At 41.4% G+C, this 18,921-nt stretch overlaps 1 protein-coding gene across 1 annotated transcript in view; it reads right to left on the reverse strand.

Moving 5' to 3' along the window:
• Positions 1 to 6,718: 6,718 nt before the first annotated feature.
• crppa (CDP-L-ribitol pyrophosphorylase A) overlaps positions 6,719 to 18,921 on the reverse strand; it is a 51,456-nt gene continuing 39,253 nt past the window's right edge. Inside the window, exon 10 of the mRNA XM_080746338.1 lies at positions 6,719 to 7,864. Coding sequence (XP_080602464.1) covers positions 7,760 to 7,864 — 105 coding nt within the window. The 3' untranslated portion in view covers positions 6,719 to 7,759. The remainder of the gene's footprint in view (positions 7,865 to 18,921) is intronic.

Below are 18,921 nucleotides of genomic sequence, written 5' to 3' on the forward strand. Positions count from 1 at the left end.
AAAAAAAATGTTTTTTTTTTTATAATTTTGAATGTTTGAATGAAAAAAGTGTCCATCCACTAGAATGAACACACATGAACACACATTTTCTCAATCAGCTAAACGAGGGACCGAACACACAAACAGAGAAAAGCATCTCTCTGATCTCAGGTCATTTTGACATCTTTTTAAAAAAAAATTTTTTTTTTTTCTATACAAAAAACACAAAAACCGTCAAAAACCGTCATTGGCACACTTAACATGACAAATTGACAATAACAGTATGTTGCTCCCCCAAACCCCTATGATAACATAGGAGTAAGAACTTTATGCAAAACACCTTCATGCACAATAAGCCAGAGCACATTATCAACTAGAAAGATGCAATTGGAAATTGCAAGTGTGGTTGCTGTGGTCCCCTTTCAAGTCAATACCATTGACAATAGGGAAAATGAATTCACTAATATTTGTGTCAGTCATCAATATATATATATTTTGTAACTTAGATTTTGATCCCACGATTTTGCAACCCATTTTTCACCCAGTGCCAATTGCCTATCACAAAAGTACTTTAGTGTGGTTGCCCCCTAAAAATGTAATACTTTTTTATTCTTTTTGATATACATTTGCTTTTTAAAATGATAATTTATTATTTTATTATTACTACTGTCCTGGAATTCTGGATCAATCAGTGAATAATGAGACAATAGGAGTCGAGACAATTTTCTAGATGGTGATGGTTGTGCTAATGTTCATGATATGGGGAGAAGTACAATAGCACTCAGGTTGGTGGTTAGGGATGGGAGGATTTGAACATTTCCTGTCACGATTATTGTGACCAAAAATATTGCGATATACGATATTATCGCGATAATCAAAATATCCCCAACAACCATTATCCTGGGGCGGAACGTTAGCCTAAAAAAAGCTGATCTACAAGCTCACAGCGCATTGCGACGCGTTTTGAGCTTGTAGATCGGCTATTCTTTGGCAAAAAGATTTGGTAGAGTGAGAAAAAAATTACTCTATCAAGTATGTTATTTACCGGTCCATTTTATCAATTATAGAGGGTTTACGTGGTACCAGTGGTACTCGGCAACTAAAAGACAGTGCATGACGGAGGTAGCCTTATTTCAGACTCAGAGAGTGGGTGGGCGGTTCTATGGGCTGGAATCAGGCTATGACGGAGGACAATTTCACGATGAATTAAATCTCCACAATATGATTATTGTGAGTGTTTTTATTACGATAAACGATAATAACGTTTATCGTCTGCCAAGGAGCACAGGGCTCAGACAACAACTAAGTACATTTACTTAAGTGCTGTACTTAAGTACACTTTTGAGTTATTTGTACTTGAATAATCCCAATTTCCAATACTTTTATTTCTACTCCACTACATCTCGGATCCAAATATTGTAATTTTACTACACTACGTTTATTTCAAAACTTTAGTTACTTTAGTAGATTTTGATTATTATTACGAAACATACATTAACCACTTCAGCTGTATATACATTGATACTTTCACTCAAGTAAAGAATGAAATACTTTTTCCACCACGGTTATACTGTAGCTGCTTCAAGGATAAGCTGAACCATAACAAGACCGGCTGTAACCAATACAAAACAAAATCAGGCCGAGTGGAGACATCTAGGCTACCAAATATCATAATATATTATATATAAGTACTCTAAGTCAGTGGTTCTCAACCTTTTCAGGCCACGACCCACAAAATAATTATGTTTTAGTTGAGGCATTACATTTTACATTACATACAACACAGTTCTATTGAGAAAATAGGCGATCTACATGCTCACAGAGGCGTTGTGAGCATGTAGATCGGCTATTTCAGCTATTTTCTGCTTCTAATATTTGATATTTGACAATTTGGCCATTTGTCATTTTGGAGGTATTAAAAAGTCCATAGATTGTCACTTTAGAAATGTGCATATCCATATACCCTCTATACACTTAAACGTTATGTTGGTTTGTTTACTGTTACGAAAAAATGTTGCACATTAATGTTAATCATCTGGGGACCCCTGCTATAGTGATGGTAAAATATAAAAGTTGAATATACGCAACCATAACAATATAGTATAACGTATAATCATTCTGCACTACCAATGCTGCTATGTTACCAAACAAAGAATACATACATGTTACTCTTATGTAACTGTACACAAGACCTAACAATAAACATCACCTTGAAGCCTTTGCAATAACACTCATGTGGACTCCAGATTCTCCAGGTTCAGAATGACTTCATTAGGTCACATTCCTAAACACCTTCCCTCCTGCATTCTTGTCTAACACTATTGTACTTGGTACTCATACAGAATCCAGCATCCTGGGCTGGTCATTATATATTCTGTGCAGCGTGCTTCGTATGCTCTTCTGACCCCTTTCTATGTTTGTTTTAAAGTATCCAGGAAGTGTTTCTTGTGGCCTGTCTATTGGTGTGCTAGGGTTTGTTGGCAGGCATTCCTTCCTTTGTGCTTGAAACTTGGGGACCCTTTGGCCCCAGTGAACCCAGACGTGGCGATCCAAGTTTAGGGCATAAGGCAGATAGACCTTTCTGTGGGTGCACGGACATTGTGCAGACATCGCATACACACAAAACGAGGACGTGCACATGCAGTACATATACGGGCGGCACACTTAGGCCTACTTACATGGCTCAGGGGCAAAACAGCATCAAGGCCATAATCAGAGCTGTGGTTGACTGGCCTGGGTGACGACGTGCAGTCTGGGAATGGCAGACCTGCAGACATCCATATACTGTGGTATCCCAGTTGGTTCTCCCTGTCAACCTTCAGTACCACAGTACCAGTGGTGGTGCTAAACAAACCTGGCCTGTGGTTTTAACTCTCAAATACGTGGAACGCGCCCGAGTCGCGTTAGATTTGAACCACTTTAACCATTATTTTATGCTTTAACTATTGAAAAATAGCAGATATACAAGCTCACAGCGAGCTTGTAGATCTGCTATTTTTGAAAAATCGTGAAAAATTGTGCAAGTCTTTGAATATCTTTGACACGATCTTTGACCCGACTTCTAAATCCTTCCTCTGAATCAGTGGCTTTCAAACCTTTTCATGTCAAGGACCCTCAAAATTACAGGTATTTAGCCACGGACCCCCATCTCAAAATATATTGTTCCAGGGACCCCCCATGAAGCAAATATTTGAGTTACAAATGTTCGCTTTTAAATAGATATATTCAAAGACTTGCAAAGAAAGTGCCGCGCTGCAAGCTTGTAGATCTGCTATTTTTCAATGGTTAAAGCAGTCAATAATCCTAGGCCTAAATAGGTTAAGTTAGAAGAAAACCAACTCCACTCTGGGTCTTGGACAGGATAGGAACACTGGCAACACAAAAATGGCACAAAAGTTAGGGGCATTATTATAGGAACGTTGGTACAAATATATTTCATGTACCATAATGGCACAAGATACTAAGTCAAGAAGATGCCCCTTTTTATTCAGTCAATTTGTAATGACACTAGCTTCCAGTTCTGTGGTATTGGGATCTTAGGTCAACATGTTCACCCCAAATAGAGGAAGCAATTTGTGTAGTTTGCTGTCTCAGAGAAGGCTCAATACAGCCCTCTACTGGAGATAGAATGCTAATACAACCGAACCAAGCAGGAGATGTTGTGGCCCTGCTGTCCAGCAGGTGTCCCCATACACCTGCATAGCAACATAACATTATAACCTGACTCCTTGGAAAATTCACTTTTAGTGGGATTTCTATCATATAATGAACAACTCAAACCCCAGCATCCATATTCTGGGGGGGACATTAGCCAACAATAGTAGATCTACAATCTCACAACGCGTCATGTTTCGACACAATTTTTGTGTCGAAAAGATTTGGTGTAGAGACAGGGAAGAAATGGTCCAAGTACAGAGCAAACTCAGGTCCAGTTTACTAAGTCTAGAGTTTAAGTAGTTAATGGTTCCAGCACATAAAAAAATGTCAAAATCAAACATTGTTAACCCCTACAAGCCATGGTAAGGAGTGTACGCTTTAATGATCACAAATCTATTTTAAGAATCTATTAAAAGAATCACCTCTCATCCCCTCTCAGGAATAAAGTAGAGGTTGTCAGTCACCCCGGAGGCAGGCCTCTATCAACACATGGAATTCCACTCATTTTGAGGAGGATGTTAAGATGCAGGAAACTGGAGATGCCCTGGAAGTGTGAGAGAAGAGAACACAAAGCAACAGAGGATGTGTGTGTGTGTGTGTGTGTGTGTGTGTGTGTGTGTGTGTGTGTGTGTGTGTGCCGCCACCACTGGAATGTTTGGTGATCAACAACTAAAAAAGATGCTTTGATGTATGAGGCTTTTTCATCACTCCCCCTGTGACATATACCGTATCCGGAGGACAACCACCACAAACATGCACGCACACGCACTCGTTGACTAAAACTATGACGAAAAATTTTCATGACAAACCTTTTTCACTGACGAAAACGAAATAAAAACTAGGATATGATGACTAACACTATAGGACAAAGACTATTGACAATTTCGTCAACATATAAGCCTCACAACATTTTCAGCATGCAACCAAGCATAAAATCAGGAATTCACGACACCATCAAGGCCTGCCAACATACATTTTAGTCGACAGAATCAACGGTAGATGTAGTATACTAAAATCTTATGTTTAGCCGACTAAAACTAAACAAAACATTTCAGATGACAAAAATATTACATTTCATTCAAAAGACCATGACTAAAACCAAATCAAATAACTCCTGTCAAAATCAACACTGACACACACACACACACACACACACACACACACACACACACACACACACACACACACACACACACACACGCAGTGGTGCACACACTTGTGGGTCGTGACCCAAAACCAGGTCAATATACAGTAGGTATCTATTGGGTTGCATTAGAATGGCAATGCAATTCATTTCATTTCATGAGTCAAGTAAGAAAAAATTATATATATATATATATATATATATATATATATATAGGACACACACACACACACACACTTTTAAACTGCAGCATTCTGTCATTTCTGCTGTATGTATTTAAACTGAATTTGAATTTGCAGATAGTAACACTTGCTGTTCTAAAGTACTTTTAAGAGCAGCCTTTCGGATTCCTTGAAAAACATTACAACTGTTTTCAGGAAGAAAAAAAGTCACCGGAGAAGAAAACTATGACTATTTTTATTTAATATTTTTGAGCATATAAAAGCTAATGCCTTTTATCAATAAATTCAGCATTTTCTTTGCAAATAGGTTTTTATTTCCCCGTTTCCAGCCTAACAACTCTTTTCCCCCACTACTACCCAGAGATGAAGCATTGAAAAAACTATAATTTCAGGAATTATAGCTATAATAGTTGGGATTCATTATATGTTAAATCTCTTTCTTTAGCCTCAGGTTAAGGTTTGAAAACATGGCTGTTTTCTGTCTGCATTCAAACGATTGTTGGCAAATATTTATGAGTAAATACTGCAGGATAATGGGTGACATGGATTCATATTTCTGGGTCATAGATGAACAAGCGTGTTTGTACCCTTGGCCCAGGGCAGTGGAGTTCAGGGACCCCCAGAGGTCTTTGAGCAGGTTCCAAATGGACCGGTTTGTAATAATAATAATAATAATGGGTCTTGTAACTGAGAGTTATGGAAGTTATGAAATAAAAACGTTTGAGGGCCAGTGGCCTGGGGTACTCTTTCACCCATCATCAGCCAGAAAATGCCTCAGGGTCTTCTCATATTAGACCAACTTTACAAGAGGAAACAGGAGAGTCTTTTATCCTAAGCACCTTCATTGAAGACTCCAGTGATGTGTGAGGTCTCAGATATGGGCCTGATGTTTTATGGGGGTTTTTTTAACACTGAAATTTGCCCTTTATTACAAAAGGTGATTGGCATTTTCAGCCTGGGATATACAGTATATACAGCAGAATCCTCAGTGTTCATTTAAACCATTTGTAACTGAGTGTACAAATGTAACCACTTAAAAGTCCATTTAGTCACACTGTGTATACTCTCAGAGTTAAACACTATGTACAGTACATACAGAGTACAGAGTCACAGGGCAAGCAGGGAGAAAGGAGAAGCGTTGGCTTTATGGGGATCTGTTTTGTCACTCCTTCTCTGGGCACAGTTTTGTAAGAGCCCTAAATGATCTGCATGAGTTTTATTTTTATTTATTTAAAAATTTAATAAAACACATGATTCACACAATAAAAGGAGGAGAAACACAACTTTATTGTCTCTTTTCTGATCTTTAAAATGAGTAGTTTACAGAACAAATTACCATAACGGATGATCTAATATCACTCTTCAAGTGAAGGTGACATTTTCAGCATTTCACTGGGTCTAGTTTGGGACAACAACACAACATTTACTAAGCCTATTAAAACACATTAATACACACTGTGTTGTAAACTCCAAACTAGACACACTAAAAATTGGTTTTGAATTCAGTCAAGTTGAAATATTAACAATACTGCAACAAAGGGGGGTTCCACCACGCCTCAGCCCAGGTTCAGGCTGGTTTCTGGAGCAGTAAACACAAAGCAAAACGTAAAAATGGCACTAGAGCATCTCAGACAATTAAGAGCCTTTTCTGTGTGCAAGAATAATATGACCTTTGATTTCAATACATCTTCTGTCAGGTCACGATGTGTCACCTGACGAAGATGTAGTGACATCAACACCTTATCTTATTCTTGTACTCCGATAATAACAATAATGCCTCATTATGAATGCTACATGAAACCCAAGGCTGCTTTTGTAGTTCTTTGGGATGTTCAGGTCAAAAACTGCAGATAAGAGGGATAAGAGCCAATGTGCAATAGTCAATAGGATTGTCAATGCTTGCACGTTCACACACCTAAATCTAATCTAACCCATTATTCATTTTATTAGCTGCAGCTGGCTGCATTGCTTACATCACGGTTTACAATAAGGCCAGCCTTAGACTTTTTTTTAACCCTTTTGTAGTTTTTAACCTGAACTGGAAAACAAACTACAAAATGAGCCTAGCTAGACTGAGCCTAGTATAGAGAGTCAATACTAAGCACAAGCTTTAAAGAATAAGAATACTAATTTGTATGAAGCCTGACATCTCATTGTGAAGAGCAGGGTATTGAACTGGTGCCCTGCTATTGGCTGGTGGTAGTGCCAGGTGATGTCACCCTCTATGAAGTTCAACAGATAGTGACATCAGTTGGCACCAACACCGGCCAATATAAATCAATTACTGTAAATGTCAGGCTTCACACCGATTTGGGTTTGACAACTGAATAGAACTTACCAACCAAGTGGTGGTGGTGCCAAGGTGCCCAGAGAGCACTAGCAAAAACCTGCCAGAGCCTTTATCTACGAGCATTTGACATTAGATATAATCTGGGATTTTCCGTGTCGTCATCATATTGTGATATTTCAAAAGTGTTGGCCTTTCCTGGTTTTAATCACTTATGCCTTATTTTATACTTTCAAGCATTCAAACATTGTCAAATGTGTCGCAAATAACAAAAGTACCAGATGTGCAAGCTCACAATGGGACAGGCTGTAGGCTTTTGAGATTTCTTTTCACTTGTTTTAAAGGAAATGTATAGTACTGTATAGTATAGAAAGAATCTAATATTACATTTATCGACAATACCGATATTGATTTGGTAAAAAAATATATAGTGATATTTGATTTTGTCCATGTGGCCCAGCCCTAGGAATGGTCCAGACAGAGTGGACATCAGTGTGCTGCTGGTTGTCCTCATGCGTGTAGCAGCTGTCCAACCAGGGCAGAGCTCCTGTCCCGGATCAAAGCCGATATGATTTCAGTAACCCTCCCCACTGAGCGCTCCCAGCAATCAGCCTCCTGAGAGAGGGGAGGAAGAACGGAACAGAGAAGGCAGGAGAGAAAGAGCAAGAGGAAAGGGGAGAAAAAGACCAAATTCAAGTTTTACTATTTGTGACATGCTCATGTACGTAGTATATGTGCAGTGTAATGTACGTGTGGCAGTTAGATCTACATTTTAGCCTGTAGATCAGCCATTTTCGGCTTGCGACACCAATGTACAAATCGGGCGCAACACCTATCAGTATTTACAAAGGCCTCGACACTAAGGGTTGCCCACCTGCCCCTGGCAGGTAAATAAAACTTTCGGGCAGGTGGAATTTGCTTTCGTGTTTCCCAACCGGGCAAGTGCTAGTTTGAGAGGGGACGCAAACGTCTATAAACACAACACGAAATATCTGTCTAAAACACCTGAACGTGGCCAGAGCACTTTGTCCTCTGGTCTGTGGAATGTAAAATAAGAGCACTGCTGACCTATAATGTGCTGTTCTCACTGTTGCTACACTTAAAAATATAAAATATGAGTGTGAACCCATAGTCATATTCATAGCCATGTACTGTAGTTATTTGGCATACAAATTTAGGTATGACATTTTTTATTGCACAACCCCAGAAAGTTAAATAATAAGCGTTAAATTGAATGGTAATTAAAACTTTACCTATCATTTTATAATCAACGATTTACCTTACAGGAAAGTGGGCATGACTTTTGGGCAGGTAGAACATGACCTGTACTTGCCCGACGGGCAAGTGCCTCTGGGACCTAACAGTGTCAACCCCTGATTTAACAAAGGAAAGCTCACATTGTATCAAAGGTGACATCACACACAATGTCCCTGTCTTGCCTTTCTTGAGTGGGTTTAATGAGTGGGTTTGTGGTCTCTATAAGTCTGCCTTACAGCTTTACAACTCAAACATTCTCTCATGCAACCTTGTTGTTTTTGTATCATTATTTCTGCCTATGAAATTGCAGCAGCTCTCATTTTTAACACAATGCACTCTGAAGAATCACAAATTCACAATGTTGTTCTATGGACAGACGGAAGCAATTCCTTTAGAAAGTGGAGGAACAACAATGCATTTAAACCGGAGCACTTTGTTTTTTGAGCGGTGGTCACACCGTCTCCATAGCGTGGCCGTGTGTGTCTGTGTGTGTGTCTGTCTGTCTGTATGTAGCCTCTGGTGTAGCCTGAGTACCCTGGGTGACCAGAGAGGTGCTGTTGAGTCTAGCCTGCCCTGAGCATCAACTGCAATACACACACACACACACACCCCCACCCCACACACACAGGCACCCCCCCCCCCCCCCCCCCCACAGGCACCCCTCCCCCCCCCACACCCCCCCACACACAGGCACCCCCCCCCCCCCCCCCCCCACGACTACCGCTCAGTTCACACGGGTGTGATTTTTTTCTTATCTCCGCTGCTGAATTGCAGGTCCTGTTAATCTTGCGAGCTACAAAAGCCCCAGCATTCTTTGCAGTTTATGGTGCATGATATTAGACAGATATACGCAAAAACCACACGTAAAGCCTAAAAGGAGACCATGCACTTTCTCATTTGCTCAGTCCCTTTGGTTTTTAAAAGCAAACTCTACTGTTGTGGTTGTTTTGCTTTTGTGATTTCTTTAAGCCGTATCTCTTTTTTCCCTTGCTTTAATTCTCCTTAGAAGACGGCCTGCACAATACTCTTTTAATGGTTTTCACTCCTCTAAGCTCACTCCTTGGGCTATGACGACTCCTTACTTTGATTTAGTTGCTTGATGAGGCCTCAGAATGACCCGTTTTCCGTCTTTCAAAGACATTGTGGTGCAGACTTTGTTTTAACCACCAGAGGAGTTCGGCACATAGATTTATGTTTTATGCTCTACCTGGTCTTTTTCATAAATAGATTTTAATAAGGCTTTTGACAAAGCTTTTGATGTTGAAACAAGCATGGAAAAGGAAAGGAAAGAAGGGAGTTTCATGACTCCAAATATTAAATTCTCTTGTATTATTGAAAAAATACATATCCAAGTTTAAAAAAAGGAAAAAAATAAATGTCTGGAAGAGATTTTGGTTTGTGCAATGGAACAAACTGTTTAGCATACCGTTAGTTCTGCATTTCACGTACCCCAGCCATTACACTCATGTGTCAACACTTAAGCAAGGTCTATTACGATCGGGTCTGACCATATCATCTCAACAGAAGGAATCCAAACCCTCTTGACACAAGCTTTTTGGGTTCTCTAACCAGACTTTATCAGCAAACTCCTAGCAGACAAGTCGGGCAACTGGTTGGATTATGAGAAAGACGAGGTGTGAGAGCGACCAGCGTGGAATCGGGGCCCGACCGTGGTTAATGTGAGCTAGAGACCCACGATCCAGTACTCCTCCGCTAATCAGAACCAGTGGAGACGGAGTCGGATGACACGGATTTTCCACACCGACCGAGAGGGGATCCGAGGCGAACGCGCTGGAGGACAGATCAGTGACTCCGGCCTCTCATTGATTAAAGCAACACAGGGAGAGAAAAAGAAAAGAAAGCCCATGATGGAATCAAAATATGATAGCTTTGAATGGACTCCAGAAATGTTCCGTGTCAGCATTTCCTGTACTTTTTTAATATGTTTTTAGATTTTCAACTGTGGCCAGACATTTGAAGAATCAAACCAAAAGAAGGGGGGGGGGGGGGGGGGTGGTATTTTCTGTTTTTCTTTTAGATGTACCCCCAAGTCATTGTTCTTTAGCTTAATTACTGGTACTGGGCTATGAGGTGATGGGCCAATACATCTGTAAGCAGTCAGCAGAATATGGCACATCGCAAACACCCCCCACCCCCCTTTATAGGAACACACATAGGTTCTTAAGAGATGGGGTACAGTCGAGAGCTTTTCTTTTAGCAAAGAATCAAAGCATTCTGGTCAATCTGGATGCCTCTTTTCACGGCGTGCATCATAAGCAATCAGATCAAAGCATACCATTGACTGTTATCTAAAGGCAATCAGGTCTTCACACGGAGGGTATTAAAATGTTACATGTGTGGATGCAAGACATGCAACATGCGCTGCGGGGATAATGAACGCAACTAAGACGATCAACAGTCCATTACCACCCAGGCGTACTGAATACTGATGTGGACCATGGGAAAGTCATGAGAACCTTGAGCTTATTGGAGACAGCTACAACCATCAACCATCAACCCACAGCTAATGACTCTATCATAAAGGTCTGTTTTGTTATGGGTAGAACGGAAAAGAAGCAAAAAAAAGAAAAGAAAAAAGAATATGCATGCGTGCATGTGTGTGTTCTCATCACAAAAAAAGGGAAGGCAAACCAACACAAGATCACCAAGGATGATCAAAGTTTGAAGCTTGTCTAAATCATAGATGAAGTGAATTATTTCCACTCCAGATGTGTGATCTTTGAAATGTGGTTCATACTTCATACAACGATATTATTGAATCAAGTAGTTGCTTGCTCACTGGAACACATATACAATTTGAGCTGTTTATTGACTCTCAGCGCAGCTTTAAGTAGTCACAACTGTCACTCAAGGTCTTCAAATGTGGGCGAGGAAGAGAAAAAAACAAGGCAAAAGGATATAGAATTACTTAAGCAACAACAAAGGCCGTGGACCCCGGTGCATTTGCATATCTAACTGCTTTCAGGCTGAAATCTATCTCACTCAAGTGCGAGGAAACAGGGACCCCAATAATCGCTGCACAGCCATGAGCCACAATTCAGCCCGCTAAGTGGATGTTCTTGACAGACATGACAGGTACGTCTCCGTCGACCCCGGCCTCTACCGCAGGGCCTCTCTGCCATTGGCAGAGGTGGCACACCGACTCCACTCCATTCCCCCATCTCCCCTTTCAGCTGGGGACCATCCAGGAAGCATAAAGCAGTTTAATAATGAGGAGTGCTCTGGCTCATTGTCATGGGCGGGCAGACACGCACGGGAAGGCAAGGCATGTGGGGACACACACAAGAGCACTTGGACCCGCACGCAGGCACACGCGTAAGCATGATGTCAGCAAGCATGCAATCATACACAAACAACAGCGTATCACTCCTGCATGTGTACAGAGTAGACGTAAATATTGCACATACACTTGCGTGTGCTTGAGCACATGAATGCAGTCCACAGTAATGCATCAAGACACACACACACCACACGCGCGCGTACACGCACGCACGCACGCACGCACGCACGCACACACGCACACACGCACACACGCACACACACACACACACACACACACACACACACACACACACACACACAAAGAAAGAGGAGGAATCTGATCCTGGAGGGATTTCCATGTCTCAAGAGCTCCATCAAAGTCTATAAGATGTCCTCCAGGGCCAAGATGGTTTTCCACCGTCTGTCTCTTTTCCAGTGGTTAAGAGACTTAAACGGTGTAAACAACAGTGAGGGAGAACTCAACTGAGACAGACGTGCCAACGTAGCTGTGTCCAGCAGTGGACAGGCATTGGATAAAACTGGACAAAAACAAAACGATTATTTGAGGTTTTAGGAGAAAAGCTGAATTTGTGTGATTGTTCACCTGTCCACGGCGAGGAGGAATCGCTCTACACGAGTGCCAAAACACTGGAAATCTCCTCCGTGCCAAAAAAGCTTTAAGTGCACTCTGACTCAGCGGGAGGGTGCGAGGGGAAACGGGTCAATTTTACGAGATTCACTCACCGTTTCATTTTGCCATTATTAGACATGAGGGGAGCTCACTTTCCGCATCAGAATGATGAACTGCCACAAATCCTCACTTAAAGGATTTCCCCGGCCAAACGTATCATCATTTATTCACATTAGTGGAAGACTGTCACCAGTAATGTATGCCACAGTAAAATGGGAGCGCAGCACAATTTACATTCTGAAATATTACACTTTTTTCCTCTGACAGAATAAGCCTCTGCTACATCGATTACCAACACATTCGATGGCTCGGTCGCCTATATGGCATTTACATGGTCTGTCTTGACTAATTTCACTTTTCAAATACGGGATCTGTCAGCAACAACAATGTATGAACTGTATAAAAGGGACAAATACCATTGGTCGGAAATCCTACAGCAGTTTGAGCGCACTGGGTATGTATGTGGTCCTTTAAGTAAATTATCTAATATCTTGCATTGACGTAGAACTAACACAATACATAAACAATCATAATATCATAAAATCACTCAAAGGAATATGCGCTCAATCACTTCCACATGCATGCAGTCGCACACACACGCACACACGCACGCACGCACGCACGCATACGCAGCCACTGCTCACAGGCTTGTTATTCCAAACTTCTGCCTTAAAGTGATAGTTCACCTATTTTTGACATAAAGCTGTGTGAAATACTTGCCATTAAAACAGTGGTTAAACATGTATTAATTGATTACCAGAGTCCCGTGGTCAGAGTTCTGGTCAGTTTTAGCTGAATATTAAGTAGTTCCAATGGGGTGGGGGCCATTTGGCGAGACCCAATCATTGAAAATAGATTAATCCACAAAACTAGCGTCATTTGTATTGTTGGCATATTTCTACCATATAGAGCGATGTTTCGTTCTGATCAGCTGACTGCAAAGCACCTTGTTTTGGGGAAATACGTTGCAGCGGCGTAGTGATACTGGACACAAAAAATAGTACCATGTGACAGAGGGGTCAAAGTTGAACGAAAGTTGGTCTATTTGGTAGAAATAGGTCAACAATACAAATGACGCTAGTTTTGTGGATTCATCTATTTTTAATGATTGGGTCTTGAGCCCCTGCCAAATCACCGGAACTACTTTATATTCATCTAAAACTGACCAGAACTCTGACCACGGGACTCTGGTAATGGATTAATACATTTGTAACCACTATTTTAATGGCAAGTATTTCACACAGCTTCATGTCAAAAATAGGTGAACTATCACTTTAAGTTTACGGAATGGAACTTCAGTCATTAGGTTCTATTTTTGCTTACTTTTTGAAGGGAGGATTTTGACAAGCTGTAAGGCGACAGGTCTTTGAAACACAGAGGGAGAGGGTAGCGAGGAATAAAGCATCAGCAGACCACACAATAAGCCATCCCCAAACTAAATCTACTCTTAAATGCCACAGATGCAATCAACCTTTCCATCTAAAAGCAGCTTGTACCAACTCCACTGCCACACAAGAAGGGCCTGCTTTGAAGCAGGAGAATTCAGGCAATTAGGAGTTTTAACAGTGACAATTTGCACGCCTCTGTCATTCTCCCTGGATCCAGAGGCCCCGAGGACTGCTGCTACTGAGGGCTTCCACTTCTGTTCCCTTCATAAAGCGCCAAGGGCACCGGGTTCCTGAGCGAAAAACAACTCGTGGAAAAGCTTGGCCTCGTGCCCACGCCATGAGCACTGGAAAGAGTTGTTAGAATCACACCAGCTACCATATCCCAAGTGGCCAAGAACGTTAGAGAATTTTATCACCTCCTTTCGTCATCCAAATGGCTTATTGTCATTGTATTTTATCCCTATGACAAATGTTTGGGACATGAGCGTACTACCAGTGATGGCCGCATAGCATACACCACTTGAGGGCAGTATCATTACTGGCATGACATGTCATACAGCATTCTCCATTATACTGTAGACGAGAGAGAGACCACCACCACCACCTAAAATGACCTTTACGCAACTTCTCACTTTTATTGATTCGGCTACCCTTGAAAAACAGTGAAGCAATTTTTTCAGAGAGCTCTCCCCAGATGACCTGTGCAACACATCCCAGTGCCACAATAGGCCTTAAAAACACGCTGTGCTTTGGTTTGAGAGAGGATCGTATTTCAGGGTTTCTGACAGCCGTGTCCCAGAGTGGGTATTGTGGTCCCGCCGCCCTCGCTCCCGTAGTGTCTGGATGTAGACAGGCAGTAGCTGGGGGGCTTAACTGAGGAGAGAGAAGGGGGTAGCAGGTCCAATTACTGGCCGGTCCAAGGGCCTGGTTTGAGTGCCTAAACCTAACACCACTCTGGCGTCCTATGGAGCGGTGTTGATTTTGACGGCAAATTTTGATTTAGTTTTAGTCATGGTCTTTTGAATGAAATTCCATCTCGCTTTGGTTATATCTGTGTCATCTAAAATGTTTTAGTATTACTCTGGTTTTAGTCGACTACATTTACAATTGATTTGGTCAATTAAAAAGGTATTTTGGCAGGCCTTGATGGCATCGTAATGCCTGACTTTACACTTGGTTTCGTGCTGAAAATAGACGATCTTGTAGCTCGGCTATTTTCAGAGCACAACCAAACAGAAAATGACTTTTCTTTCAGTTCTACTGGATCTCTTTTTTAGTCTAGTTTTTATTTGTTGACAAAATTGTCACTATATTTAGTCTTAGTTTTAGTCATCGCAGCATAGTTAGTGTGGTTGCCCCTGCAGTCTTTATTCTTTTCATCCACGTCAGATAAAGGTTATTTTTCCGCGCTACTCCTCCCACAGTTTTGGTGGCACACGCTTGGGCCATATCGACCGGCTTCAAAACTATCGACTGGCTTATAAACCGATCGACCGGCTTCATTGGGACATGCAGGGGTGCATTTTTCTAAGAGATAAGTTGTATAGTTTAATTTATATACATTTATTCGTGAGTTAATTTTCCCCATTGACTTTATTTCCCAAATATGGAGATGACAGTTTCGTCAGTGAAAAAAGGTAATCAACATTTTTCGTCAACACCTCTTCCAAAGGACTGGGCAAACAGCTGGTTGAGCGGGGGTGGGTGGGGTGGGGTCCACATCAAGCAGAACTGAATAAATCATAAGAAGGTCAGAGACTTGAACCAAAGAGCTAGTGCTCACCTGACCAAACCCCGTTCTGGTGCAAACATTCTGCAAATTCTGCAGAATTTGCCCATGGCAAGTAAATAAAACGTTAGGGCAGGTGGAGATTGCCCGACATGCACGTGCGTCTTTAGTTCGCTATAAACACAAAAGATGTCTGTGATATTTAAAATAAGTCATATTGTATAGCTATTGGGATATTTGGCTCAGAATTTGCAAGTTAAATGGATATTTCACTTTCAAAAGGTCATTTTATCGTCTAATCAGGCTTTTGTGAACACCCTGGACAGATTTTAATTTGCTTGATTCAGTATTTAGATATTTGATGAAAATGTTATCAGGCCCAGGGCTCCTCCCCATACGCACCCATTGTAACTTCAAACTTAATTTTAACCATGATAGATTCATTAAAAACACCCATTATTGTTTCTGGTGACTCATGCTGGCCGTGTTTTTTAATAACGTTTTTCATTTATTTTTAATCCATTTTCCCAAAGAGTTATTACAAATAAATCAAAAATCAAAAATCAAAAACACGGCCAGCTCACATATTAGTAGGGTAGTATGAGTCATCACCAGAAATGGAGTTTGAAGTTACAATGGGTGTGTATGGGGAGGGGACCTGGGCAGGGAGGGCTTGATAACATTTACATCAAATATCTAAATAATACTGAATCAAGCAAATTAAAATCTGTCCAGGGTGTTCACAAAAGCCTGATTAGACGATAAAAAAAAGTTTTTTGAAAGTAAAAAAAAGAATGGTAATTCATATTTCACCAATCACAATTTACTTTTCGGCAAGTAAACATGCCCTTTGGGCATGACCTGTACTTGCCTAACAGGCAAGTGCCACTTAGACCTTAGTGTCAACCCCTGCAGAGGGGTTTAGTATTTAGAGAATTTGTAAAAGGTAGAAGTGGAGATTATTGCATGAGAACAACAAGAACACTTGCACATACTGTAGGAAGACGCCATTTTCACGTTCATATTACGAAGCTTTTAGACTAAATTGCCTTCTCCAGAGCATACCTTTGAGCTTATAAGTAAAACCCCAGCAATAAATAAAAACTAATACAAGGATGGATCCTGTGTGAGAGTGTAGCATAAGAAAGTGAAAATTGACGATGAGATGACAGCGACAAAACCCCGTATTTCCTACGTCTTTTGGAAGAAGTGTCTTGAGGGAATCATTTTTTATTGACTAGTGTGGAAGTATTCAGTGTCGCTGCCTGAATGTCTGTATTTTAGCCCATCAAGTCCGGGAACGCATCTTGACCATTATTTTTTATACTTGGCTACTAAAAAATAGCAGATATACAAGCTTGTCTGTGCCGGGCTATGAGCTTGTAGATCTGCTATTTTTTGAAAAATCTTTTAATATATATTATTTTAAAGCGAACATTTTTAAGTCAAATCTTCGCCTCTGGGGGGTCCCTGGAACAAGATATTTTGAGATGAGGGTCTGCGGTCAAATACTTCTAAGGGTCCTTGACATTAAAAACGTTGAGCACCACAGATAAAGAAACCTAAATCTTTCTGAAAATCATTAGGACGTAGAAGACATTTTTAGGTATTTTTCGGGTATTAACGGTTTAGATATCCTTGTCATTCCCGATCTGTCTCACTTCATTTGAAAAGGATTGTAAATGTAGGAAAAATGAAAACGTATTTGGTGCTTTACAATCCCACCCCGCTGTAGTGCAAAACTGTGACTCCTCTCAGACTTTCCAGACGTGGAAAAACAGACACACACACGTATTGATAAGTGCTTTTCAGACCCCATCGACACAAACTACTGCCACATAATCCGGTCACGGTACGTTGAGAAAAGCTTTCAACACAACTTTCCAAAATATCCTGTCTAGGGGCTTCTCCTGGACCAACAAAATAAAGTTTGTTGGTTAAAGCATAATGTGTGACTTGTCTTTTCTGTCTCGCCTCTTTACTTTAGTAAAGGCAAACCTTTGTAAGAATGGGACACTAAGAAATACTGTAGGCAAAACAATGGGAAAAGAAAATAGAGGGAGCCTGTATTTCCACTAGATCCTTTCAGTACGAAATCTCAATTAGCTCTGGTGAGTGATGGCCTTGTTTGAATTGGTCCCACCGACAGACATATCTCTAAACACTAACCAGAACAATGGAGCTTCGGTTATGGAGTTATGAAGGCGTTAAGGCGTGGGATGGATTTTTTTTTTCTCACATGAATACCGGTATACTGTAGCCCCACATCCACGCGTACTATACATACGTACACATACCCCCCACACACACACATGCACAAAAATAAGTACTTCCTCGCTTATCCCTTCACTACATCACTTCATTAATCAGGTAAACAAAGTACAGTCTGACTCTGTACCACAGGGCCTCTGAGGTCAGGTGCAGTGGGTGCAGGTACAGGGATATTCCCACAGAGAGACCCACCAGCCGTGACCAGGGGCGTCACAAGGGCGGGGAAAAGTGGGACTGAGTTACTAGGGCCCAAGGTGGAGGGGCCTTAATTATTTTATACTTTAGCTATTGAAAAATAGCAGATATACAAGCTCACAGCGCGGCACCGAGTGCCGCACTGCGAGCTTGTAGATCTGCTATTTTTTTAAAGCCGTGAAAATGTGTGCAAATCTTTGAATATATGTATTTTTTTAAGCGAACATTTGTAACTCAAATTTTGCTACTGGGGGGTCCCTGGAGCTAAATATTTTGAGATGGGGGTCCGTGGCCAAATACATATAATTTTGGGGTTCCTTCACATGAAAATGTTTGAGCATGGAATGGGGCACGGTGGTGTAGTGGTTAGCGGTGGCGTAGTGGTTAGCGCTTCGCCTCGCAGCTAGAAGGTCCTGGGTTCGATTCCCGCCGGGGGAAGCTGTGGGCGCTGGGGGCGTGTTCCTCCCTCCGCATCATCAGCGCCAAGACCCTAGGTGGGGATGGCGATAGGGCCTTTCTGTGGGGAGTTTGCATGTTCTCCCCTTGTCTCCTAGGGTACATGCCCTCACAAAAACATGCAGTAGTCCTGGTTTCTATACTACCTCCCCCTAGCCAGCCAGGTGCTTCCCAATTCCCCTGGCGTGGCAGGGGGAGAGCGGAAACCAGGACTACAGGTTTGGTAGTTGGCACTGTGTGAGAAGATGGGTTTCAAAAAACGTGGGATAAAAATATTAGAAAAAAAAGAAAATGTTTGAGCACCAGTGACATAAAGACAGGATAGAAAAATAGAAAGATAGAAGGATTTGAAATATTCAAGGACTTGCACACATTTTCAAGTTTTTTCAAAAATAGCAGATCT

The sequence above is a fragment of the Nannobrachium achirus genome, assembly GCF_963921795.1.
Source record: "Nannobrachium achirus genome assembly, chromosome: 2".
NCBI classification, from domain to species: Eukaryota; Metazoa; Chordata; class Actinopteri; order Myctophiformes; family Myctophidae; genus Nannobrachium; species Nannobrachium achirus.